General features: G+C 55.7%; 1 protein-coding gene and 3 non-coding genes across 4 annotated transcripts; all 4 read left to right on the top strand.

Moving 5' to 3' along the window:
* Positions 1-269: 269 nt before the first annotated feature.
* Positions 270-328, top strand: MIR200B (microRNA mir-200b). Its single transcript, NR_030970.1, has one exon. It is a non-coding gene; the product is annotated as a microRNA mir-200b (primary transcript).
* Positions 329-910: 582 nt separating this feature from the next.
* MIR200A (microRNA mir-200a) lies at positions 911-996 on the top strand. The gene has a single exon (NR_031343.1). It is a non-coding gene; the product is annotated as a microRNA mir-200a (primary transcript).
* A 1151-nt stretch (positions 997-2147) lies between these two features.
* MIR429 (microRNA mir-429) lies at positions 2148-2231 on the top strand. The gene has a single exon (NR_031066.1). It is a non-coding gene; the product is annotated as a microRNA mir-429 (primary transcript).
* Positions 2232-5207: 2976 nt separating this feature from the next.
* TTLL10 (tubulin tyrosine ligase like 10) lies at positions 5208-24464 on the top strand. The gene is made up of 12 exons (XM_015475193.3): positions 5208-8239; positions 8764-8844; positions 8924-9056; positions 9162-9280; positions 9360-9489; positions 10619-10704; positions 11045-11216; positions 12177-12348; positions 12882-13022; positions 21190-21306; positions 21668-21761; positions 22025-24464. The coding sequence occupies exons 1-12, from the start codon at positions 7666-7668 to the stop codon at positions 22471-22473; spliced, it is 2268 nt and encodes a 755-aa protein (XP_015330679.1). The 5' UTR covers positions 5208-7665; the 3' UTR covers positions 22474-24464.
* The last annotated feature ends 1235 nt before the right edge of the window (positions 24465-25699 follow it).

The following is a 25699-nucleotide window of genomic DNA, read 5'->3' as shown; positions in this document are numbered from 1 at the left end:
CTGGGCAGGGAGATCGCCCTGTGGTCCTGGGTTCTGGGCACTTCCAGGCACTACAGGCCTGCCTCCACTGGTGGGGCTCCCACAGATGGGACTACCTGGCGCTCTGGCCCCAGGGTATACACTTGCTCCAGCCCTGGCCATCCTGGCCCCTCCCCACCTCAGTGCATTAAGAAACCCTGGTTGTACCTCAGGCTGCTGGGTGCCCTTTCGTCGAGTCTCCTCTTGATCCCAGCTGGGCGGCCCCAAGACCCAATCCGGGGTGGCCATCGCCATCTTACTGGGCAGCATTGGATGGTGTCTGGTCTCTAATACTGCCTGGTAATGATGACGCTGGGGCCCTGCTCGCAGCGACGGGGCCGCCCTCCCACAGCTTGGCCCGCCCTACCCTCTCTGCCCAAGGCCCCACACCGCCACAGCCCCTGACACCCACAGTCAGCTGGCCCATGCAGTCCTGCCCCAGTGGCTTCCAGATGCAGCTCCAAGGCAGAAAGTTGACCTGGGGCAGGCCCCTCTCCCAGGTCCAGACGTGTCTGTGCCCCTTCTGGGTCCCCAGAATCAAAGGCTTCCTGCAGCTGCACCGGGCCCGCCCCCAGTGATTAGCAGTGGGACAGGCGGGTGTCCAGGCCCTGCCCATGGCGCCCAAGCAGCTGCTGCTGCCACCACACCTGGCAGGTGTGGGTGGGACAGAGCACAACAAAGGCTTTGGGGGGTGAAGGCCCAGCTGAGCCCAGCTGAGTGGGCCACCTTGCAGACCAGCAACACCTCCAGCCTTGGCCCCGCGTCCTCACCTCCACACCCAGCTCTGGGAAAGTGAGGGGCAGCAGGCAGGCCTCCCTGCCTCCACTGGGTCCTGCCTGCAGGGGGTTGCGGCACCCCCATCCGTCCCACGTCCTTGGGCCGAGGCGCACCGGGGCCTCTGTGGACATCTTACCGGACAGTGCTGGATTTCTCGGCTCGACTCTAACACTGTCTGGTAACGATGTTCAAAGGTGACCCACCACCCGCCGGGAAGTGGCCCGAGGACACGTGGTCCTGAGCTCCTGGACCCCAGAGCTAGGCCGAGGCCTGGTCAACTAGGGGCAGGCAAACAGCCTGTCTCAACTCTGCAGGCCGGCCCAACCAGGGAGACTGCTGCCAAGTCCAGGTGCAGGGCTGTTCTGCCACACTGGGGCCCTCGGGGCTCCCCAGTAAACCCAGGACACTTGGACCTGGGAAGGGCCACCAACTGCAGGGGGCCCTGGGCAGTCCTGGCCTCTCGCATGCACATAGGCTGTGGCTGAGCCTAGGTTTTTCTCACAGAGTGGCCAGCAGGCACGTCAACGGCCACACAAGGAAATGGCCTTCTGGCTGGTACAGAGCTGGCAGCCCTCGCCTTCCCGTCCTGACCTGGCCCATCTACCACACAGAATCAGATGTCCATTATGGGTGTCCAGGGCCCCCAACACATGGCCACTATCCAGGCCCTGCCCTCAGAGTCCCAGGCAGCTGGGGCTGTGGGCGGTGGCCTCTTGCTCCACAAAGGAGGCCACCCTCCCTCAGGCCACTGGGGCCGCAGGGAGCACAGGTGCACCCGGGCGCTCAGTGCCCTGGACATTCCGTGCTGCTCTCCCCACCAACCCCCGCAGCCTCGTAGGCGAGACTGGGAACATTGTCCCAAATCGCTGAGGCCAGGATGGCCCTTTATTTTATTGTTCTGATCTGAAGCCAGGACACCCGCCCCAGACCCACTCAGCACAGGCACCGTGGTGGCCCTTCTGCCCTGGACCCCAGTGGCTCTCGCAGGGGAGGAGGGTCTGCCCGGCCCTGCTGTTACTCATTAACTGGCTGACAGCCATTCAGGAAGCCGCAGGGTGCCACAGCCACCTTGACCTGGGATCCAGAGCAGGGAAGCCAGACTGCTCCCCAGCTGTGCTCTCAAACATGTGTGCCTGCAGGGCCGCTCTGAAGACAGGTCTTCAGGAAAACTCTCCTCGGGGTGATCCTGGGCTGGGCCACTGGGCCTCCTGGAGCCGCTCCACAGACTAGGAGGCTCCACGGGTCCTGCCATCCAGCTGAACCCTCCTGCTTTCTCAAGGTGCCGCAGGGCCGGTGGTGGGCGAAGCCCAGCCCCTCCCAGAAGGGCCACCGGACGAGACTGCCTGCACCAAAGCCTGCCGATGGGCGTCTTACCAGACACGGTTAGATCTGGTCCTTCTGTCTAATACTGTCTGGTAATGCCGTCCATCCCCGGCCTCATCACCGCCACAGGAGGGCCCTCACCGATGCTGGGTGGAGGGGGCGCCGGGGGCCGTGGGTCCCAGCAGTGCTACCCTCCCGCCCAGGCCAGGCCACACCTGACACCCCAGCCCTGGGACCCCCAGAGGGCTTTCTGTCGCAGACACAATGGACTGTTGGTGTAATGAAGCATAGGGGCTCCTGTTCAGCTCAGGTGCACCGCGATAGGCTTGTGCTGTTGGCACTGCCGCTGGGCCATGAGAGACCTGGGCTGCAGCAGCTACACCCCCGGAGCCCCCCAGGAGCCTCTCCAGGGAGGCACCCTAATTGCTATGCCAGGCAGTGGTGGGGGATGAGGAGTACAGGATAGAAGCAACCCCAACTCCCTGTGCCCCCAGAGACACCCCAGGCTGCCCTCTCCCCCACCCAAGGTGGCACCAGGATCCTGAGGGTGCTGGCCTTCCTCCCCTGGGTCCCCATAGGCCTGACTTGGCTCTTGGGTGGTCGAGGGCCTCTCCAGGTGCCAGGCCATCACGCCCCACACCCAGGTACCGCTGGAAGCCCTGGTGGTCCTGCCTCCTCCCCTCTGCTCCACATCCAGACATCGTCTGTCTACAGTGGATGCCAGTCCCACTCACAGCCTCATGGCTGTGCCCCCAGAGCCTCTTCCTTCCCTGAGAATTCTAAGCAGGCCCTAGGGTCCCAGTCCATGGCTGATGACTCTGACCCAGGTTCTGCGGCCAGAGTCAGGGTAGAAGGGCCCCTCTCTCGGTCCCTCCCTCCCTCCTCAGTGCCTACTCTTTCCTGAGTGCCCTCGGAAAGCCAGTGCAGCTCCAGACACGCTGGGGATGGGGGGAGGAGTGTCCCTGAGAAGGAGCCACAAACAGCGAGAAGGCTCTGGGAAGGACATGTGGTCTGCAGGGCTGCTGGTGCTGCAGCAGCCGGAGCAGTAGAGGGGCTGCAGGGGTGGGCGTGGGGGAGGCGGAAGTGGGGGTACAGCAGGGGCAGGGGGGCAGGGTGGAGGGGCTGCAGGGGTGGGGTGGAGGGACTGCAGGGGTAGGGGTGGGGGAGGCAGAAATGGGGGTATGGCAGGGGCAGGGGGCAAGGTGGAGGGGCTGCAGGGGTGGGGGTGGAGGGGATGCAGGGGTGGTGGTGGGGGAGGCAGAAGTGGGGGTACAACAGGGGCAGGGTGGAGGGGATGCAGGGGTGGGGTGGGGGTACAGCAGGGCCTCTCTGAGCAGAGGGATCCAGAGGCCAGAGGCTGCATGGGGGCCACTAAGGAGCACTTCCAGCCCTGGCAAAGGTGCCAGTTCCCCGTGGGAGGCCGGGAAGACCCTCAACTACCGCTGCAGGAGGGGCACTGGGCCTTTTCCCAGAGAGGGGCTGACTGTCCCCTACTGCCCTCAGGGTACTCGGCCCAAGCACAGCCAGGCCTGAGGAGAGGGGAGAGGCGTCTGCCCTGCAACGCTAGCTAGTTCACGCTGGGCTGCCTTGCTCCAGGTTGTAGATGTGGCCAATGACCCAGCTGTGGGCTGTTGTGGGAAAGGCTGCCGCCAGGCTGGCTCCTTCACCAGTTTCAAGTTACAGGCAGTTTTTGAGTCTGAGCTCTTGGTGTCACCACATGGGCAGGGGGCTGCCTCCCGAGAACCCATGAGGAGCCACAAGAGGAGTGGGGAAGTGGGCTGGCCCAGTTCCTAGAGTCTGGGTCTCTAGAAGTGAAGGGAAAGTGAAAGGATGGGGGCATGGGCTCCTGGGGAGGACAGACTTCCAAAAGTCTTTGCTCAGGCCAGTGGGAAGACTGAGCGGACTGCAGGTGACCAGGGGCCCCCCTGCTCACCCAGGGGTGCTTGTCCCCTGAAGGCCCAGGCAGGGGCCCACCGCCCTGAGGTCAGGATGCCCCTCAGACAATAGCTCGGCTGGGGGAGCTCTCCTAACTAACCCTCGGGCAAAGGGATTTCAGACCACAGTCCAGCAGAACTAAGCCCTGAGGCCACCAGCGCCTGGCACAGGCAGCACACAGCTGAGGGCGCATCAGCCTCTGAGAGGAGTCAGGAGGAGGGGCTTAGGGGGCACATCAATTTCCTGGGGTGGCCACAGCAAACTACACAAACTTGGTAGCTTAAAACAACGAAAGTGACTTCTCTCATGGTCCTAGAGGCTGGAAGTCAGAAGTCCAGGTATGAGCAGGGTCCCTCCTGCCTCTTCTGGCCTCTGGGGCTCCAGGTGTCCCCAGGCTTGTGGCCACAGGGCCTGTGGCCCTCTGGCCACTGCCCACCTTCTGCTGGCTTCTCCCCTCTGTGTCTCCTGCTTTCTGCCTCCCTCTCATGAGGACGCTGGTCGCTGGATTTAGGGCCCATCAGATAATCACATCTGCCAAGACCATTTCTCCAAGTGAGGTCACATCCCTAGGTTCTGGGCCTTAGGACGTGGACACATACTGCAGGGGGCCACCGTCCACCCTACAGGAAGCAAGTGAAGGCACTCTAAGGGGAGACGCCCTGGTGACCCATGCAAGGCTCTGCAGGGTGGAGGAAGGGGCCGTGCAGGGCAGCCAGAGGCCCTCCCACTGCCCCTGGACTCCCAGACCTGGCTGTCAGCCCCATCTACCACTGGGGAGGCATGGGTCTGCAGAGCCCCACTTTCCATTTTGTTAAGTGAGGGCTCCACATGCTGAGGCTGTGGTGAGGGGAAGTGAAGGGTAGCAGCTGAAGCACAGTGGGTCAGGCTTGTGGTCTGGGCATGGACCTGGGGGTCTTGAGAAGGCTCAGGAATGACCCTGGAGGATGGAGGACCCGGATTGGGGCTGTGCATATAATGCCCCTCTTCCAACCTCAGTCATTCCCTGCCCCGCCCCCGGGCCGGCCTCCAGCCCCTCCCCATCCACCTGCTCACCTCTGGGCCACTGGGTTGTGGTTGCTGGGAGACAGTTGCCTGGTCACCACTGTTGTTTCCCGGGCAGAGGGCTCACACCACCTTATGGGGCAGGTAAGAGGGACAGGCAGGCCACAGCGGGGTCCTGGCTGGGCATGAAGGCTGGAGCCAGCTGTGCTGTGGCCCCTACCTGGCCCTGCAGCCCACAAGTGCCCTGTGGGTCCTCTAAGACTCTGTCCAAGAGTATAATGGAGGGGAGAGAGAATAGGGGAGGAGGGGAGAGCTGGGCAGAGCCCCCTATGAAGAGGGCCCAAGCACCCAGGGCCATAGGGTGAGGAGCAGAGATGCCCAGGCCGGGCTGAGCAGGGCAGGCCTCCCAGGGGTGGCAGCCCCTTAGGACCAGCTGCTTTGGTCAAGACCAGATCTGTCTCCCTGGACCAAACTCCAAAAGGATGGCCTCCTAAAATCCACAGGGACCCACATCCCCCCAAACAGCTTAGTCCTGGCCAGAAAGCACCAGCTGGATGAGCAAAGTCAGCACTCCCAAGTGCCCGCGTGGCCAAGCGTATATCTGGGGATGGGCCCAGTAGGACATGGTGGCCTCTCGTTTCTTGGACGTTTCCTTCAGCTTCACCAAGGTCTTCCACTGGTCACACCAGGGTGCCGTTACCTGGCAGTCTTTTTACCTGACCAGGTAAACGGCTTCTTTAAAAGTTCATTATAAAGTTGGGTTTTCACTGACGGTCCCTGCTCTGCTGCAGCCCTCTTGGGGAGCCCTGGTGCCATCCTGCCTGTGGGACCGTGGCTGCCCAAGCTGCATTGCCAGTGATAACATTCCCTGAACATCTTCCAGCAAAAGCTTTCTATTTAGAATGAGTCTGTCAGAGAGACTCTGAGAAAGGTGATTGTGGGGACATCCCCCAGTGGTCCAGTGGTTATGGTTTCACCTACCAATGCAAGAGTTGTGGGTTTGATCCCTGGTCCGGGAACTAAGATCTCACATGCTGTGCAATAAGGCCAAAACAAAAAAAACAAAAAAAAAAAGATCAATTGCTCAACAAAGGCTCTGGGAGCTGTAGCTGTGACCCCCCTGACCCCGCCCACAACCCCACCAGCCATGTCCTGCAGCCCAGGGACACCACAGTCACCACAAGTGTGTATGTCCAGGGGAGGAGTTCTTCTTAATCTTTGTTCATTTGAATGACAAGAAACTGTAATTCACGGCCTGTTTAATTCTTTGCGGAAGTAATAAAATATAGAGTGAAGACAGGCCAGAGGCCCAGGCTTACAAGGCTTGTTCTGAAACCCACGCCCTCACGCCCAATTCCGGGCTCCTGTTTCTGGCAGCGCCCACTGCTGCGTCCAGATGACACCCAGAAGTTAGCCGGTGCTGGGCTGTGGGGCTGGGGGCTCCCTCCACACCCCCATGCTCACACGATAACCCCCAGCAATGCTCCCTGAGGGTGGCCACTGCTGGCAGCAGCCTGGCGTTGCCGTCCTCACTGTCGTCAGGCAGGCCCTCCTGGAACACGTGTGACGAGGCAGGTATCTGCACGTGTCACTTGTAGGAACTGTCTTCACAGCAACCCTCTCAACTCTCTCTCAGGTGGGGAAACCAAGGCACAGAGCAACAGCCCAGAGAGTCCCAGCATCCTGTCCCCAGACCTCCTGCCACACTGGGCTGGCTGCAGAGCCTTACCTCCTGATTTGAGACTTTTCAAGGCTCTTTCCTTGTATTCTTCTTTCCAACCCACGCCCCTGCCTTGAACTTCCCACAAGGTTGTACCGCGTTTTTAATTCCTTCAAGCTGGTCCACCTTGTCTGTCCCCTTGTGCTAACCGCCCAGCCCTCTTCTCGGGTGAGGATGGCAGTCCTACCCTGGCATGTCCCTAGGGCCACGTCCCTGTGCCTTCTGCCTGCCCTCACCACCCAGCCACCCTCTCCTCTCCTCTGAGCCTGACTGTGCAGCTGCTGTCTCTATGTGTCTATGTGTGACACCTGGGAGGCCTCTGCAAGGTGTCCGTTGACCCAGTAGCTGCTCAGGTGGGAGTGCTGGGGGGTAGTATTACCCGTCATCCTCTCGGGGGCCTCCATCCCCAGAAGGTTTGGGTCTCAGGCAACGTGGAGACACGTACACACCACACGCACCCTCCCTGTTCTCGGCAGGCACCACTCCCCACCCGTCATGCTGGGCGGGGTCAGCCCCACTAAGGAGGGTGGGGCAGGGCTGGGAAGGGGGCTCAAGGTCGTCCACACAGCTTGCCCCACTCTTGGCAGAAGGCTGAGACCCTCCCTGCACCCAGCCACCGCCCAGCCCCCGTCACTGGGTTGACAGCTATTCCCAGTTTACCCTCTTCTGTCCTAAATGGGGACAAAGGTCTTGGTCAGCATCTCTAGGGTGACCAGTTGGTTTGTTTGCAAAGCGACTGTCCTCTTTGGAGGAGCCTCTGTGTGCCTGCCCACGCTCCAGGCTGCTGGCCTTTCCACTGCTTGTGGCTCTTCAGTTTCGGCAAACCCTAGCCTCCCGAGCCGCCCCCAAACTGGGAAGGACGTGTCAAGGAATAGCTAAAATTCCCTAAAATGTTCCCAACTCAGCCAGTCAAGAAAGGTGCCCCAGGGAGGCATCGTTCTAGGGGCAGGGCCCACAGCCCCACTGACCCTGGGAGGGGCCCGCTGAAGGCTGTTCCCCCCGAGCCCCACAGGCCTGACAGCAGCCCTCCTTACAGCCGGCCCCGTGGCCGAGTACAGAGACGTCAACCACGGACGAACCGTCCCTGCAGGGAAGGACTCGCCCCGGACAGACAGGATGCAGAGATGGCCCTGCCCCCAAGGGGCACCCGACCCCACAGTCACCACAGAGACCGGAACCAGACCGGAGTCCAGCACTCCAGGCAGCACCCCTCTCCACACAGGGTGGGCCCGACCAGGTGCCCAGTTCCAAGGCTAGGACAACAGGTTGCCCGCAGGGCCCGCAGAGGGGTGGGGGCCATCTCTTCCCAGAGGTACCCCTGCCCAGGAACCCCAGCATCTGTGGCCCGCAGCAGCACCCACTTTCTCCACCGCCGAGGACCACCCCCTCGGACCCAAGTCAGCACAAAGAGAGGCAAGCGGTCAAGGATGGCAGGGATCCGGCGGGGCCGTGCCCGGGCACCAGGTGAATGCAGCCAGGACCTTCCTGGGGACAGGCACCCCATCCCCAAAAAGGCCTTCTCACAGGGGACAACACAGCTCTGTCCTGGGAGAGGGGCTGGGAGGAAGTCAAGGGGCTGGGAGGAAGTCAAGTATGGGGTATGCGATCCAGGCTGGCCAAGTAGGGCAGAGGCCAGCAGAGTCAGGGTCTGAACAGGCATAAAGAGGGGTCTACCCTGACTGACATGGGTCACCCATGACATCATGATGGACATTGTGACCCCCACCCTCCTGGGCATGTCCCTGCATCACGTGTGCCCCCAGCTCCAGCCTCAACCTCAGCCTCTGCCCCCTGCCCTGTTGGTAAGGAGGGACACTGCCCACACCAGAGCTGGCCCTTGATGATGGTGACTCTCCCCCCTTTCCTGGGAGGCCCTCTGGGCCTGAGATGGGCAGAGATGGGCCGAGATGGCTGGGGGACTGCCTAGGGGCTCCGGCCAGATTCTGAGTGAATGCCCTCCCCTCCATTTGAACCTACCTTGTTCACAGGCTGGGCCCATGAGAGACCCATGGGGAGCCACGGAGAGGAGGGGCTCCTGCATCAGCTAAGCCAGCTGGACCAAGATGCAGGTGGGCTTGGGCAAGGCCCATCAGGGGGCAGGAAAGCTTCCGGGTGGGCCAGAGGCTCTGACTTCCCACCTGCCCACAGAGCTGGACGACTCTGAAGCCATCAGGCCCCAGGCCGCCCTCCTGGAGAAGCACTTTCTGGAGAGGGAGAAGCAGCCACCCAGTACCGGGCAGGGCCCCTTCTTCTACATCGGAGGGACCAACGGGGCCTCCATGTGAGTGGGCCCTCAATCTGGGCCCTGCCCCACTGCCCCCAGGCCCTACCCAGCCGTGCTCCCCAGCTCCACGGCCCCCAGGTAAGCACTGCCCCTCCCCTACAGAATCAGCTCCTACTGCAAGAGCAAGGGCTGGCGGCGTATCCAAGATAGCCGGCGGGAAGACTACAAGCTCAAGTGGTGTGAGGTCAAGTGCAGAGACACCTACTGCAACTTCCGGGAAGGTAGGGGTGGGGCTGGGCTCAGCGGGCAGCCCTCAAACACGGGGTGCCACCGTGTGCTGCCCGGGCTCTGTTCTGCCAGGCAAGCAGCTGCTGTACCAGCTCCCCAACAACAAGCTCCTCACCACCAAGATTGGGCTGCTCAGCGCCCTGAGGGAGCACTCGAGAGTCCTGAGCAAGACCAGCAAGCCAGCCCCCTGCGCACAGACCAAGTGAGCCACCCTGCCCCCCACCCCTGGCACCCACTCACCCAGCTGCAAACCCCCACCCGATGGGTCAGTTGCTGGTCCTGACCACCCTCCACTTAGTCTGTCCGCCCACCTGCTTTCCCACTGACCCAGCTAATCTGTCTCCCCCCAACACCTGCCAGCATCCCACCCACCCACCCCATGGCCTCAGCGGTCCTCACATGCCCGCCACAGAGCCGCCCGCTGGCATCCTGTACTGTCTCCACTGCCCGCCACACCCTGGCTGTCCACCCCACAGCCATTCCTGCCCCTTGGCCTACCCACGCCATGTGCCCACATCGTCACTCATCTGTCCACTCCACACCCACTCACTGCCCAGCCACTAACAAGTCTGCCCACTCATCCAAACAACCAGCCACCATCTGGTCGCTGAGGCCATCTTCACATCCCCATGTCCAGCTGTCCGCCTCCACCATTTCTGTCAGCAGCCCTGGACCATCGCCCTGTAGGCATCTGTCTGTCCACCACACCACACACCACCAGGCTACCCCCACGACATCCCCACCCATTCTCCACACACGGAGCAGCCACTCAGGCCAGGTCCTGTGTCCCCCTGGGGTGCAGATCTGGAAAGGACATGATACCCGCCCTGGAACAGCTCCTGTGGACCAGCTCAGGACATCTGGGGCCATAGAGGTAGACGCACTCAGCCACTCTGCCCTAAACTGAAGGTCGGCCTGGAGGTCCATGTAAGGGCTGAAGGGCATCCCAGGCCGGGGATCTGTGCCGACCACTCACTGCAAGCTGGTCACTGTCCTGGCCTGGAGACCCAGCTCTGAACTGACCACTCCCGAAGGCCTAAGAGCTGGGAGGTGGGAAGGGTCGGAGGCAGGTGAGGCAGACTGCAGAGAAGCCAGGTGTGCCCAAGTTGGCTAGGGAACAGAAGGTGAAAAGATTCTGCAGAGGGAAGAGCTGGGGTGGCAGATATGTGTTAGACGACGCCAGAGGCTGCAGGGGTCCCTGGAGCCCAGCCCCACTGGAAACTCTCCCTCCAACCACCCCCCCACCCCCAGATCAGGCCCCTGGAATGGTCAGCCAAGCTCGGGGGAGGGGACAACCCTCCCAGTGACTTCCCCACCCCCTGCTTCCCCAGAGTCCTGAAAATGGAAGACTTTTTCCCAGAGACCTACCGTCTGGACATCAGGGATGAGAGAGAGGCTTTCTTCACCCTCTTTGATGGTGAGAAGTCACTGGACGCCAGGCCCACTCTGGGGAGACCGGTGCAGGGCTAGACCAAGGCGGGAGTGTGATTAGGGCAGGGCCAAGGTCCTGGCGAGATTGAGGTGGGGGCATGGTCAGGAAGGGGAAGGGTGGAGCCAACCTGGGTGAGGACAGGGCTAGTACTAAGGTGATGCCAAGGAGGTGTCATGGTGGACCTTAGTGGAGGTTAAGGCTTGGCAGGCTCCAGGCCATGGCTAGAAGGAGTGTAGGCAGGGCTGTGACTGGGAGAGCAGTCAGGGCTGGGAGGGGTGGGGCAGGGCAGGATCTGGCCCGCAGGCTCAGATGGCTCTCTCTGCAGAAACCCAAATGTGGATCTGCAAGCCCACAGCCTCCAACCAGGGCAAAGGCATCTTTCTGCTCCGGAACCAGGAGGAAGTCACCACCCTCCAGGCCAAGACCCAGAGCATCGAGGATGACCCCATCTACCGCAAGATGCCATTCCGGGCGCCCCAGGCGCGGGTCGTGCAGAGGTTTTGCTCATGGGCCCCACGAGGGGCGTTGATTGGGTGGAGCTGACCCCGGGTGGGGCTGACCCGGGCTGACCCGCTGGTGCCTGTGAGGGTCCGTGGGGGTCGCGGGGCCCACAGAGGAGTTCTTCGAAGTGGAAGGTTCAGTGCCCCATGCTGGGCCTCTGTGTAGCTAGGAACAGTGGGGTTTCTCCTGCTGTCAGGGCTGGAAGGAAATGTCCTGCACACACCACCCCCCACAACACACACCACAGGCTCCTGTTCAGTGAGGAGCAGGGGGCGCTCGGTCAGCTGTGCCCTGACCTGGGTCCTGCACACTGACCTGCAGTAAGCCCAGCCTCTCCCCCAGCCTCTCCCCCATTTCCCCTCAGCCAGCTGCAGCCTTCAGGCCCTCGGGCAGAGCTGACCCCCCTCCCGGGCTCCCTCTGCCTCTGGGTGAGGTCCAGACCCTCAGCCTCACACCAGGGGCACAGTCCAGCCTCAGAAAATTCCCTTTGGACTTCCCTCTCCACCAGCGGGACCTCATTTCTGCCACAACTGCTGTCAGTCACCATAAGCAGCGCTTCCAGCCTCTGGGTCTCCAGACCTCAGTGCGCTCCGCTGGGATATCCCTCCTTGTCGCTCCAAAAGCACCTGCCCTTTAAGGCCCAAGGTCATCGCTGCCTCCTCCTCCAGACAGTCTTCCCTGACCATGGGGGCCAACAAGCTTCTGTCTCCCCAGCTCCTAACAAGAGCTGTGCCCTGAGGTACCCCAGTCATACACCAGCAGACTGAGCTCTAGGAGCCAGGCCCTCCTCCCCAGTTCCCTGACCTGTTCAGGCTCAGAAATGTCCCCTGACTAGGGGACATTACACTCAACTGGAATAGGGGACCCAGAGCTCACAGCTGAGGCAGGTGGCAGGGGTGCTGGGGAACTAAGAGGTCCAGGTGGGGGCCTGGGCCAGGCTGACCACACCTCCCCAGGTACATCAAGAACCCGCTGCTGCTGGATGGGAAGAAGTTTGATGTGCGCTCCTACCTGCTCATCGCCTGCGCCATGCCCTACATGGTCTTCTTCGGCCACGGCTATGCTCGCCTCACCCTCGGCCTTTATGATCCCCATTCCAGCGACCTCAGTGGCCATTTAACCAACCAGGTAAATGTGCTGCACAGATGCAGCCTTGGACAAAATCGCTGTTCAAGAATGTAGACAAGAACCCAGCTGTAGACACAGCCCAGGCTTGGAGGTGGCCCTACCTGCAGTCAGCAATGCCTCTCACCTTCAGCCACAGCGGGCACCCTGTGAAAGAACTGAGAGCCGTGCACCACCCCCCACCCCAGCTTGTCTCCCTCTGGGTATGGATCAGGCATCTCTGGGTGTGGATCAGGCACCCTAGGGGTGGGAGCAGAGGATGGGGGTCTTGGTGAGGACCTCAGTGCAGAGATGCTAAGGGCAGCATTCTCCTAGGAAGGATATCAATGGGATGTGTCCGGGCAGCGGCCCCCCAGGGGGATCTGGGGGGGCTTCTCAAGGGTAGGAGTTGCTGGGGGAGGGTCTCAGGTGGCAGGGCCAGCCCAGGGAGTCTAGGAGAAGCAGGCCCCCTGTGGGGGTATGGCAGCATCAGGGTGATGCTCTCCGTCGGGGCCTCCATGGGGGACAGGCCTCCAGGTGCTGCCCTTCCCCCCCAGTTTATGCAGAAGAAGAGTCCCCTGTATGTGCTGCTCAAGGAGGACACGGTATGGAGCATGGAGCACCTCAACCGTTACATCAATGACAAGTTCCACAAGACCAGGGGCCTCCCCCGAGACTGGGTCTTCACCACCTTCACGGTTTGTGTGTGCCCCGCCCACTCGGCGATGGGAGGGGGATGCGGGTCAGGACTGACTGGGTGGGGAGTGCTGGGCCACAGGCAGGTCCCTGGGCGGGGCTGTCTCTGGGTGTGCCCACAGCAGTTGGCTCTAGGAGTCCTCTCCTCTCGCTTTCTCAAACGGATCATTCACGCAAAACAAAGGTCACCCTGTGAAACTGCACAGTTCAGTGGTTTCTAGTGTATTCATAGAGTTGAACGATGATCACCACCCTCTGGTTCCAGAACACTGTCATCTCCCAACTGCCCTCCCCAGCCCCTGGCAACCACTAGTCCACTCTCTGTCCTCACGCATCTCCCTGTTCTGGACATGTCACATCAATGGGATCACGCAACATGTGGGTTTTCCTGGCTTCTTTCACTGAGCATAACATCTTCAAGATTCATTTCGTTCCTTTTTATGACTGAATAATATTTCATTGTGTAAATGGACCATGATTTGTTTGGATAAACGTTCATCAGTTGACAGACATTTGGGTTGTTTTTACTTTTTGTCAATCATAAGTAATGCTGCTATGAGTATTCACATACATGAACAGCTATTTCAGTGCTCTTGGATACAGGTCTAGGAAGGGAACTGCATGGTCGTTGAGGAACTGCCAACATTTTCCACAGTGGCTGCAATTGCTCCCACCCCCACCAGCAATGTCTGATGGTTCCAGTTTCTCTGTATCCTTGCCCATACTTACTATCTTTTTTTAATAGTTGTCCGGTGGGTATAAAGGAGTATTATCTCATTAAGGGGTTGATTTGCATTTTTCTAATGATAATGATATTGAGCATCTTTTCATGTACTTAGCCATTTCTGTATCTTCTTTAGAAAACTTTCTCTTACCTCCGTTGTCCACTCTTTCTTTGTTAGGCTGTGCACGCATGCTTGCCTAGTCACTTCAGTCGTATCTGACTTTTTGCGACCCTGTGGACTGTAGCCCACCAGGGTCCTCTGTCCATGGGATTCTCCAGGCAAGAATACTGGAGTGGGTTGCTGTGCCCTCCTCCAAGGGATCTTCCTGACTGAGGGATCAAACCCATATCTTTTGCATCTTCTGCATTGGCAGGCAGATTCTTTACCACTAGCACCACCTGGGGAGTCCCTGTTAGGCTGTAGAGCTCTTTATATATTGATTGCTAGACCCTTATCAGGTTGTGATTTGAAAATATTTTCTCCTGTGAGTTCTCTTTTCACTTTCTTGATAATGTCCTTTTTCATTTGTTTCACAACTTGCAGGATCTTAGTTCCCAAACCAAGGGTTGAACCCATGCCCTCTGCAACGGAAGTACAGAATCCCAACCACCAGACCACCAGGGGATTCCTGATAAGGTCCTTTTTTGCACTAAAGTTTTAAATTTTTGTGAAGTGCAATTTATCTATTTTTCTTTGTTATTCATGCTTTGGTGTCATATTTAAGAATCTACTGCCAAATCCAAGTTGTAAAGATACATCTGTGGCTTCTTCTAAAAGTCCTATGTTTTAACTCTGAGTTAATTATTGTGTATGGTGTGAGGTAAGTGTCCAGCTTCAGTCTCTTGTGTGTAGCTACTCCATTGTCCCAGGACCATCTGTCAGACTGTTCTTGGCAAATTTTTGAAAATCAATTGACCAGATATATATGTGTTTATTTCCAGACTCTTAATTCTATTTTATTGATGTGTATGTCTGTCTTTAAGCCAGCACCATACTGTTTGAGTTGCTGTAGCTTCATTCTCTTTCTCTTTTTTTGAGGGGGGTGGGGTGCTATGCTATGAGGCACAGGGGAATCCTACTTCCCCGACAAAGGATCAAACCCATGCCCCCAGCATTGGAAACTTGGGAGTCTTAACCACTGGACTTCCAGAGAAGTCCCTCATGTGTTGACTGAATCATTCTTGCATTTCTGGCATAGATCTCACTCAGACATAGCATACTGTGCTTTACATATGCTCCTGAATTGGGTTTCCGAGTACTTCGTTTAGTATTTGTGTGTACCCTCATAAGCAATATTGGTCCACAGCATTATTGTCGATTTGGTTTTGAACATGTTCCCTTCTATTCTATATTTGTAGTTTATGAAGCCAGCTGTGTTAGTTACTGAGTTGTGTCTGACTCTTTGCAATCCCATGGACTGTAGCCCATCAAGATCCTCTGCCCGTGGAATTCTCCAGGCAAGAATACTGGAGTTAGTAGCCATCCTCTTCTCCAGGAGATATTCCTAACCCAAGGATCAAACCTAGGTCTCTTGCTTTACCGGCAGATTCTTTACCATCTGAGCCACCAGGGAGCCCTTAAATATTTGGAAGAATTCACCAGTGAGGCCACCTTATTGTGGACTTTTTTGTGGGAAGGATTATTTTTATTATTATTACTAACTCAACCTTTATTTGTTAGCGGTAACTAAGATTATCTATTTCTTCTCTGGTCAAGTTTATCAGTTTGTCTTTCTAGGAATTTTTCCATTTCTTCTAAGTTACCTAATTTGTTTGGAATATAGGTCACTCGTGGTATTTTATGAACAATTATAATCCTTTTCATAATCATTTTCATCTTTATGTAAAGTCTTTCTTTAAAAATTTTTTTTTCTTTTACTCTTTTGGCCACACCACATGGCATACCGTACCATAGTTCCCTGACATTGAAAGTGAAAGTGTTAGTCACTCACTCATGTCCAGCTCTTCCCAACCCCAAGGACTGTAGCCCACCAGGCTCCTCTGTCCATGGAATTTTCCAGGCAAGAATACTGGAGTAGGTTGCCATTTCTTTCTCCAGGGGATCTTTCCGAGCCAGGGATGAAACCTGGGTCTCCTGCATTGTGGGCAGACTACTGTCTGAGCCACCAGGGCCAGGTATCAAACCCATGCCCCCTGCACTGGCAGCACAGAGTCTTAACCACTGGACCACCAGGAAAGCCCCAAGGTCTTTCTTTCTGGATTTTAGTAATTTAAGTCTTCTTTCCTCTTTTTCTTGGTCAGTTTAGCTAAGGGTTTGTCAGTTTTGTTGATTTTTTCAAAGAGCCAGCTTTTGGTTTCATTGATTTTCTCTATTGCTTTCTATTCTGTAATTCCACTTATATCCACTCTAATTTTTATTATTTTCTTCCTTCTACTTGCTTGGGTTTAGTTTTCTTTTTTTTTCTTAGGGTTGAAGATTGGGTTATTGATTTGATTTGAGATCTTTCTTCCTGTTTAATGTAGGCATTCACAGTCATAAATTTCCCTCTGAGCACTGCTTTTATTGCATCCCAAAAGATTTTGTGCATTCTGCTTTCATTTGTTGCTTAAGAGTGTTATCTTCCACACATTTGTGAATTTTCTAATTTTCTTTCTCTTATTGATTTCTAATTTCATTCCATTGTGGTCAGAAAACATATTTTGCATGATTTCAACCCTTTAAAAAGTGTTGAAACTTGTTTCATGTTTTTTGTTTTGGCTGCACTGAGTCTTTGTTGCTGAGTGGGGACTTTCTCTACTTGCAGCGAGTGGGGGCTGCTCTTTGTTGTGATGCACAAGCTTCTCATTGGGGCGGCTTCTCTTGTTGCAGAGTACAGGCTCTAGAGCACAGACTCAGTAGCTGTGGTGTATAGATTTAGTTGCCCCTTGGCATGTGGGATCTTCCTGGTCCAGAGATCAAATCCAAGTCCTCTGCTTTGGCAGATGGATTCTTAACCACTGGACCACCAGTGAAGCCCCTACTTTATGTTTCAACATACTGTCTATCCTAAAAAATATTGCATGCACACTGGAGAAGAACGTGTAGTCTGCTGTTTAGTGGAGTGTTCTATAGATATACTTCAAGGTAGGTGATTTATAGTGTTGCTCAAGTCTTGTATTTACTTATTGATCTTCTGTATAGCTGTTCTATCATTGAAAATGGCATAATGAAGTCTCCAACTATTATTATTGAATTGTCTATTTCTTTCAGTTCTGACAGTTTTTGCTTCATCTATTTTTAGGCTCTGTTGTTAGGTGCATGTATAATTATTACATATTCTTGATTTATCATTAGAAAATATTCTCTTTTTTTTAATGTCTTCAATTTTCATCTTAAACTCTATTTTCTCTGATATTTGTACAGATGTTCCAGCTCTGTTTTGGTTACTTTTTGCCTGATATATCTTTTTTTATTCTTTGACTTTCAACCTATCTTTGTCTTTGAATCTAAAGTGAGTCTCATAGAAAGCATATGGGAGGTGGGGGGGGATGCAGTCTGCCAATCTTTGTCTTTTACTGGAGAGCTTAATCCATTTACATTTAATTTAATTACTGATAAGTTAGGATTTGTATCTGCTCTTTTGCTATTTTCTATATATCTTATATCTTTTTGTTGGTTTCTCCATTATTGCCTACTTTTGTGTTAAATATTTTCTAGTGTACCCTTTCTAGTATTTCTTTTACTATACATTTTTGAGTTATTTTCTTATTGCTGCCCTTGGAATTACCATTAACATCTTAATTTAAAACTATCTAGTTTGGATTCAAACCAAGTTAATTTCAATAGTGGTTTTTAAGAAAATTTTTCCTGTATAGCTCTATCTCTTCATTTATGCTGTTACTGTCACAAATTACAACTCCTTAAATTGTGTGTCCATCAGCATAGATTCATAGTTATTGCTTTATGCAATTGTCTTTTAAATAAAACAGAAGGAAAAAGGCAATTACCAAAAAATGAATGTATAGTGTCTTTTATATTTAACTATGTAGTTACTTATAAAACAATGGAAACAGTGACAGACTTTATTTTCTTGGGCTCCAAAATCACTGCAGATGGTGACTGCAGCCATGAAATTAAAAGACACTTGCTCCTTGGAAGAAAAGCTATGACCAAACTAGACAGTATGTTAAAGAGGAGAGACATTACTTTGCCGACAAAGGTCCATCTAGTCAAAGCTATGGTTTTGCCAGTAGTGTATGGATGTGAGAGTTGGACCATAAAGAAAGCTGAGCACCACAGAATTGATGCTTTTGAACTGTGGTGTTGGAGAAGACTCTTCAGAGTCCCTTGGACTGCAAGGAGATCCAACTAGTCAATCCTAAAGGAAATCAGTCCTGAATATTCATTGGAAGGACTGAGGCTGAAGCTGCACCTCCAACACTTTGGCCACCTGATGCGAAGAACGGACTCATTGGAAAAGACACTGATGCTGGGAAAGATTGAAGGCAGGAGGAGAAGGGGACAACGGAGGATAAGATGGTTGGATGGCATCACTGACTTGATGGACATGAGTTTGAGCAAGCTCCAGTAGTTGGTGATGGACAGGGAAGCCTGGCACGCTGCGTGCAGTCCATGGAGTTGCAGAGTGGGACACAACTGAGCAACTGAACTGAACTGATGTAATTATTTCATGGATGCTCTTAATTTCTTAACATGAATTCAAATTATTGTCTAGTGTCCTCTCATTTCAGTCTGAAGGACTGTAGAAATGTTCTACTACTGATAATCTGTTCTTTAAATTTGAGAATGTCTTAATTTCTTTTTTATTTCTGAAGGATAATTTTGCTGTATATACAATTCTTGGTTGACAGTTTAATTTTTCTTTCAGTATTTTGAATATGTCAACCCACTGCCTTCTGGACTCCATGGTTTTTAATGGGAAATTGGTTGTTGGTCTTATTGAGAAGCCCTTATGATACGTCACTTCTCTTTGCTGATTTCAACATTCTCTGTTTGTCTTTGTCTTTTAAAAGTTTGGTTACAATATGATTTTTGAGCTTATCCTACCTGGAGCTCATTGGCCTCAAATGTGTAAATTCTTTTTCATCAAATTTGAGAAGTCCTACTACCATTATTTCTTTAAATATTCTTCCTGCCTCTTCCTTTACTCTCTTTCTAGATCTCCTTCCATAGATCTCTGTGACTTCATTTTTCTTCATTCCTTTGACTTTCTGTTCCTTAGACTGGATAATCTCAACTGATCTATCTTTAAACAACTCAAATGTCTTGTTCAATTATTATGCTTTTCAACTCCAGAATTTCTGTTCAGCTCTCATTTATAATTTGTCTCTTCACCGATATTCTCTATTTGGTAAGACATTGTTCCTGTATTTTCCTTTAGTTCAAGTGAGGTCTTCCTAGGAAACATCAGACATCACAACAAATGACTACACTTCTCTGCCAAACAGATTAATCCTGCTATCTCCAGTACCAAGAATGTAGGCTTTTTTCAAGGCATTGAGCTGGGATGCAGGGAATAATACTAGAGCAGGTTAAAATACTACAAATCTTGCTGTTCCTACCAAGATTCAAGATTCTATTTGAATAAACACTCTTCAGGTTGCTGAACGCTTTTGGTTAATTTCCAGCATTCTAAGAAGGTTAATTTTGACAAATTTGGCCCATTTTGGTTGTTTTTATGGAATGGCTTATCTCTGGACCCCTTCTTCTGTCCATTTTGTGATGCTCTCATCTCTCTTGATCCTGCTCAGCAAGGCTTCTCCCTGTTGTCTCACTGAAACGCTCACCAGAGTGACCTCCATGTTGTCAAACTCAGGGGTCAGCCCTGGTCCTCTTCTCCTTGACCTGTCAGCCAACTTCAGACATAGCCCCTCACTCCCCACAGCTTCCAGGACCTTGCTCACTTCCTCTTAGCCCCCATGCGGGTCCCTGGGCTGCCACCACGGCTCTCTGGAGCCCAGCGTCCAGCCTGGCTCTACTCTTTACCTGCTCTTATCTACGCTTTGTCTTTATCAGATACCACCTGACTTTTTTTTTTTTTAACTTCTTATTTTGTATTGGGATAAAGCCAATTAACAAACAATGGTGTGGTAGTTTCCGGTGAATAACAAAGGAATTCAGCTGTATCTCTATATTTATCCATTCTCCCCCAAACTCACCTCCCATCCATGCTGCCACATAATATTGGGCAGAGTTCTTTGTGCTATACAATAGGTCCTTGTTGGTTTTCCATTTTAAATATAACAGAATGTACATGACCATCCCAAACTCCCTAACTATCCCTTCCCCCATCCATTCCACCAGCAACCATAAGTTTGTTCTCTAAGTCTGTGGGTCTCTTTCTGTTTTGTAAGTTCATCTGTATCATTGCTTATATAAGGGATATCATATGACATTTCTCCTTCTCAGACATCCCCTGACTTTAAATTCCATCTATATGCTTAAGATTCTACGTTAAACATGGACCCTGACCACTCCCCTGATCTTGAACCAAAGCCTATCAGCACCCCGTCTGCAAGCTCACAGAGGTCTCAGCCTCCAGGGCCTACTCTCCTTCTCAATTGATGAGGGCTCCATCCTCCCAGAGTCTCAGACCAAACGTCTAGGGACAGCCCTTATTCTTGTTTAACAGCTCACATCCTTTCATCAGTTGCATTGGCTTTACCCCAATATAGACCCAGCATCTATCCCACCACCTCAGCTTCTACAAGCCAGCATATTTCTCACCTAGATCCTTGCAACAGGCCCCTTCAGTCTCTCTCAGCATAGCAGCCAGAGGACCCTGTGAGGGCACAGGTCAGATACGCCCTCCTGTGCACCACCCTCCACAGCTCTGATCTCAGGGTGAAAGACAAGGTCTTCCCATGCCCTGAGAAGTGACTGGTGCCACTCTGGTCTCATCCTGCTGCTCTCTAGCTTGCTCCAGCCACAGCAGCATCACCCTGGTCCTCTGACACCTTGGGCATGCTCGAACTTACAGCTGTTGCTCCCGCCAGGTGTCCCATCCCCATCCCACAGCTCCCCCCTTTCACCTTCACCTGTTACTCACTCTCTTCTCAATGAGGCCCACCTGGATCATACCCCTTTCCACACCACCCCGAACCCCCCACCTCTCACCCTGCTTTAGCTTCTCCTGTTTAGCATGTGTGGCTTTGTCCACCATACAAAGCACATAATGATTTACACATCAAGTTTTTTGTGTCTCTCCTATGAGTGAACTGCTCAAGGGCAGAGACTCCTCGGAAGCTCTCTCCACTCTCCTGCCACACCAGTACCTGTCACACAATAGGAGGGCCATACGTTTGTTAGATGAATAAAATGAGAGTGAAGGAGTTTCTGGCTGTGAGCCTGTGACCCTGAAAATGTGACAGTATGGGCACGGTGGGAGCACAGGTGAGGGATGGGCAGTGGCTGCTCAGGCCTGGAGGGTGTAATCAAGGCCCACAGGTGACGTCCTATCCCCCCTACCCCGCCCCACCCACAGAAGCGGATGCAGCAGATCATGGCCCACTGCTTCCTGGCTGTCAAAGCCAAGCTGGAATGCAAGCTGGGCTACTTTGACCTCATCGGCTGTGACTTCTTGATCGATGAAAATTTCAAGGTGCTGCTGAGGCTTTCCGGGACGGGGGGGAGGGGGGGGGCTGGCAGGCAGGTGCAGGAGGCAGTGGCCTTCTGTGCACACCTGACCACTCAGGCAGGCCCCTGGGGTGGGCAGTCAGGCACCCTCCCTAGCCCTGGAGGTGATGTGTCCATAATTATGGTTTCACTCCTCCTACAGCTAGGGTGACTCCTAAGGCCAGACTCTCAGACCCTCAAGAGTCTCAGCACCTTGGGCAATTGGGGGAGTGAGGTCATGGAAAAGAAGTGACCTCATGGTCACGTGGCTTAATGGGGACCAGGGTCTCAGCCTTCTCCTGGCCAAGTGGTAGGTGGGGCGGGATGCTGAGCAGTGTTGGGCCCAGGTGTGGCTGCTGGAAATGAACTCCAACCCCGCCCTGCACACCAACTGTGAAGTCCTGAAAGAAGTGATTCCTGGCGTGGTCATGGAGACCCTGGGTGAGCCACCCCCCAGGACCCTCAAACTGCCCCCCTCTGCCTGTACATGCTCTTTGCAAGTTCAGACGCCCACAAACCCAGTTCTCCAGCACCCCGAGGGCTGCGTGGCAACCCCAGCCTCTGCTCATGCCCCCATCTCCCTGCCAGCGTGGTGCCATCCCACCCCTCACCACCCTGTCACCTCCAGACGGGGTGGGAGGTCCCCCTTCCCCCGCACCGCCCTTCCCGGCTCCGCGTCCAGCTCACCCCCGACTCCTCCCCAGACCTGGCGCTGGAGACCTTCCAGAAGAGCCTACGCAGCGAGAAGATGCTACCGCTGCTGTCCCAGCGCCGCTTCGTGCTCCTGCATAACGGGGAGACGGACCTGTGGCCGTGCCTGGGGGGCTCCCGCAACGTCCCCCGCCCGCCGCTGCCCCCATTTCGGCCCACCTGCGACGCCGCGCCCCTCGAGCCACCTCTGCTCCGCGCCACCGACCGGCCGGGCGCGCGCAGGCCCGCGCCACACCGGGGCCTCGGCGGCGCGCCAGTGCGGCCTTCCTCCGCGCAGCGGCGCCCCCGGCCTCCCGTCCCCGCCCCCGACGGCGCCCTGAGTGGAGACCCCGAGGCCCAGGGCGGTGGGCAGCCGCGAGTGGACGACGCGGACCAGGTACGCGAGCTTTCCCCGGGGCCGGCAGAAGAGGAGCGCAAGAACGCGGGCCATCGCGGCTCCTAGCGGGCGGGCTACCGGCGCTCTCCCAGGGACCTATAAAAGCTACTTTGTTACAAGCGCGGCCTCTGCCCCGCACACCCGGCCCCAAGACCCCCGCTGGCAGCCTCCCTGAACCCTTCGAGCCGCTACTTCACTGCTGGGACCCGTTCCTGGGGGAACATGGTGGTGGAGGGATGAGCCGCTGAATCCGAACCCCTGACTTTGCCCATCATGGGCTGCTTCCATCCGGTGACGCTCTCCAGTTTCTGGGCCCCCATGCATCACCTATAGCCTGCCTCCATCAAGACCCTGGGTCCCTGCAGCCTCACGTGTCACCTACCCCTGCTGCCTAGTCTGCGGTCCCTGGGAAAGGCAGCCAGTGTCTCCCAGGCAAGGGTCTGGGTCCCCACAGCCCCCTCCAGATCCCCACAGGAGCGGTTCTTCACACCAGGCCCCACCCTGCCCAGGCTCAGCTCCTTTCTGAGGCTTCAGAGCACCAGGGCCCTGAGCTCCCCAATGGTGCCACGGTGGGACCTATACAGCAGGCAGAGAGCATTGCGAGGCCCCAAGGACCCAGACTGTGGGCAGCGGGTGCGTGGTCATGCAGGACGGAGCCCTGAGGGGTGTGCCGAGCCAGCATGTCCCCATGTTCCTTGTGGCCCCAACCCCGAGGCTACTGGGAGAAACCCGCTACCACCAAGCATCCTGGACCAGCCATAATCCCCTCTCCACACCCACCATCCCACACCGACCCCAGTCCAGACCCACCCCTAGGCCCACTGCAGCTGGCACCCCTCCTCCTGCGCTGCCTTTCACATACCCCACCCTCACCTCTCCCATCAGTCACGTGCCCTCCTCCTGTCCTGCCAACTCTCACTCATGACCCCAGTGGGCTCCACCACAGGTGGAAGGGGCTGCTGGGACCATTGTTCTGATCTGCATTGGAGTGCGGGTGGGACCTAAGGGGCAATGGGGCTTGTCTTCCCCTCCCCCATTGCCCCTCCCCCTCCTTTCCCAGGCGTGCAAGGGCCAGAGCACGCTAGAGGGCAGCGTGGGCCATGGAGCCACCGGCCAGTCCACGGAGATGTGCAGTCAGTCAGGGAGTCAGGGAGAGAAGAGCCAAATGAAACCTGGGGCTCAGAGAGGTAGAGACAGTCCTCCCGGGTCACAGAGCCAGTGAGGGCCCAGGCCAGGACCGACCTGCCCTGTCACTTACAGCTCACCCACGCATCCCCAACACTGCACTCCCTCCTTGTCCTGCTGCTGTGGCCAGGAGTGTAGGGTCACCAGGGCAGAAGCACACTTGTCACCATATGACAAGGATCCAGGAGCCCTGAGTGCACCTCCCCCCCCACCAGTGTGTCTGGTGGGCTCTCCATGAAGCATCAAGCTCAGCACTGCCACTTCTGCAGCCTGATGGCCAGCTCTGCACCCCGAGGCTGGGGAGAGTGAAAACCAGTCTCCATCAGGGAGAGGTGGCCCCCTGGGTGGGCAGAGCGCACCCACATCAGTGTCTTCAGGGTCTGTACCAGTCTTTCCTTACTGGGATGAAGGTCACTGCACAGCCATGTCACCTCAGGCTCAGCCCCTGGTCGCCCCTGAGGGGCCTCTACACTCCATGTCTCAGCCTCCAGGCCTCTCCTGCCCCTTCCTCACATCCTGCCCACAGAGCCTTCGCCCATGCTGTCCTGGGGCTCATGACTTGGCCCATGGTAGAACAGTGCTGCCCCTCGATGCTCCAGCTCTCCTCCAGCAAGACTGATCCCCAGCCAGTCAAGGCAGTATCTGCAGAGGTGACCCGACGCTCGAGGGGAAGCTGGTCTGAGGCCTCCATTGTCCCTGGGCCCTGAGTAGGTGCAGTGGCCCCCAGGGACCATGGTGGGGTGAGACATGCACATCCTGACTGGGCCCACATCCCTGGGCAACCCCAAACCCTGGACTGTCCGCAGCTCTTGGGCCCCTGGTACCCGGAGAACCTGGGTAACAATAAATGAGGTAGTCCTGCTGCTCATTCATCCCCAGAGGTGATGGCCGCATGCTTGCCCCCCATCTGGATCCTGCAGTCCCTGGCAGTCAGGAGTCTGTTTCCATTAAAGAGCCCACAGGACTCAGAGGAGCCCCCCTCAAACCCTCTTCCCTGCCACGTGTCTCCAAATAGAGGGGTCAGAACAGCCATGGCCCAAATCAGTGTCTCTGGAAAGACCTCTCCACAGGGCATGGCCACTTCTTATTGGGAAGTGGGGGTTTGGGGCCCTGAAAACCACTGCAGAGCCAGAGCTCAGCCCAGTTGCAGAGAAGTGGCCATGGTGCTGAAACCATGGTGGGGATTGGGGGGAATGATGGCCTGGATTCCTGGTCAGGGCCCTTGAATGGCCAGACTTAGCACCATGGACCTATCTGATTGGTGAGGGGGCAGGCAGGGGCCACCTGCCTTTGGACAGCCCCCTGAGGACTGGGGCCAGGGGAGGGCAGACATCCGGAGCTGTCTAGGAAGAGTTCCCTTCCTATGCCCACTATGGGCGTGTCTGTCCGCTTGGGACGGTGTCCCACACTGGCTGAGTCCAGATCTCAGTGAAGCCGGGGTCAGGGGCCTTTTCAAGCAAGGCGAGGGTGGGACGCTGCTGTGGCCGGAAGCACTTCTGGGAACAGAGGATGGCCTCTGGGCCCTTATCAGACTGAACACACACCGTGGAGCCTGACGGGGAGGAGGAGGGGGAGGAGCTAAGCAGCTGGAGAGCCTCTCTGGTTGGGGTTGATTTCCCCGGGGGAGCAGCAAGGGGCTGGAGCTGGCCTGGGCAGAATCTCATCTTCGGGTCATTCTTGGGCTTCGTGACCTATACCTGTGCCCATCCCAGCACACTGGGCTGAGCGGGAGAGGGTGGGAGCCCCTCAACACACCAGCCCCCTCCATTCCCCACATATCAGCACTCTTGAGTCTCCTGTGCCTCCCACTGCCCTGAGCTCTGCATCCCAGGCCCACCCAGGGCCTCCCTCCTCCCAACTTGGACTTGCTCAGGCTTCCCTTGAGAAAGTGACTGGGCTCTGATTGGTGGGAGCCCGTGCACACCCGGCCCTAGACAACCCACCTGAGCCTCCTGCCTCCTCTCAACCTAGCCCCTCCATGCCCCTTCCTGCTCTGTGGGATTTCAGCTGGGGCGCCTCAGTTCAGCTCAGGTCTAGCTTGCTATCAGCTCCCAGGAGGCTGCCAGGGAGGAACATGAGTCCAGGAGTGGGGAGAACAGGGAGTGAG

This window comes from Bos taurus, chromosome 16 (genome assembly GCF_002263795.3).
Source record: "Bos taurus isolate L1 Dominette 01449 registration number 42190680 breed Hereford chromosome 16, ARS-UCD2.0, whole genome shotgun sequence".
NCBI lineage: Eukaryota > Metazoa > Chordata > Mammalia > Artiodactyla > Bovidae > Bos > Bos taurus.
This window is presented reverse-complemented; position numbering and strand designations above follow the sequence as displayed.

Excerpts from the sequence above, each read along its gene's own strand:
- TTLL10 (XM_015475193.3), top strand. The coding sequence starts at position 7,666 with ATGTTCCCAACTCAGCCAGTCAAGAAAGGTGCCCCAGGGAGGCATCGT. Across the intron at positions 9,057-9,161 it reads GGGACCAACGGGGCCTCCAT|AATCAGCTCCTACTGCAAGA; the intron begins GTGAGTGGGCCC and ends CCTCCCCTACAG. Across the intron at positions 21,307-21,667 it reads TGATCGATGAAAATTTCAAG|GTGTGGCTGCTGGAAATGAA; the intron begins GTGCTGCTGAGG and ends TGTTGGGCCCAG.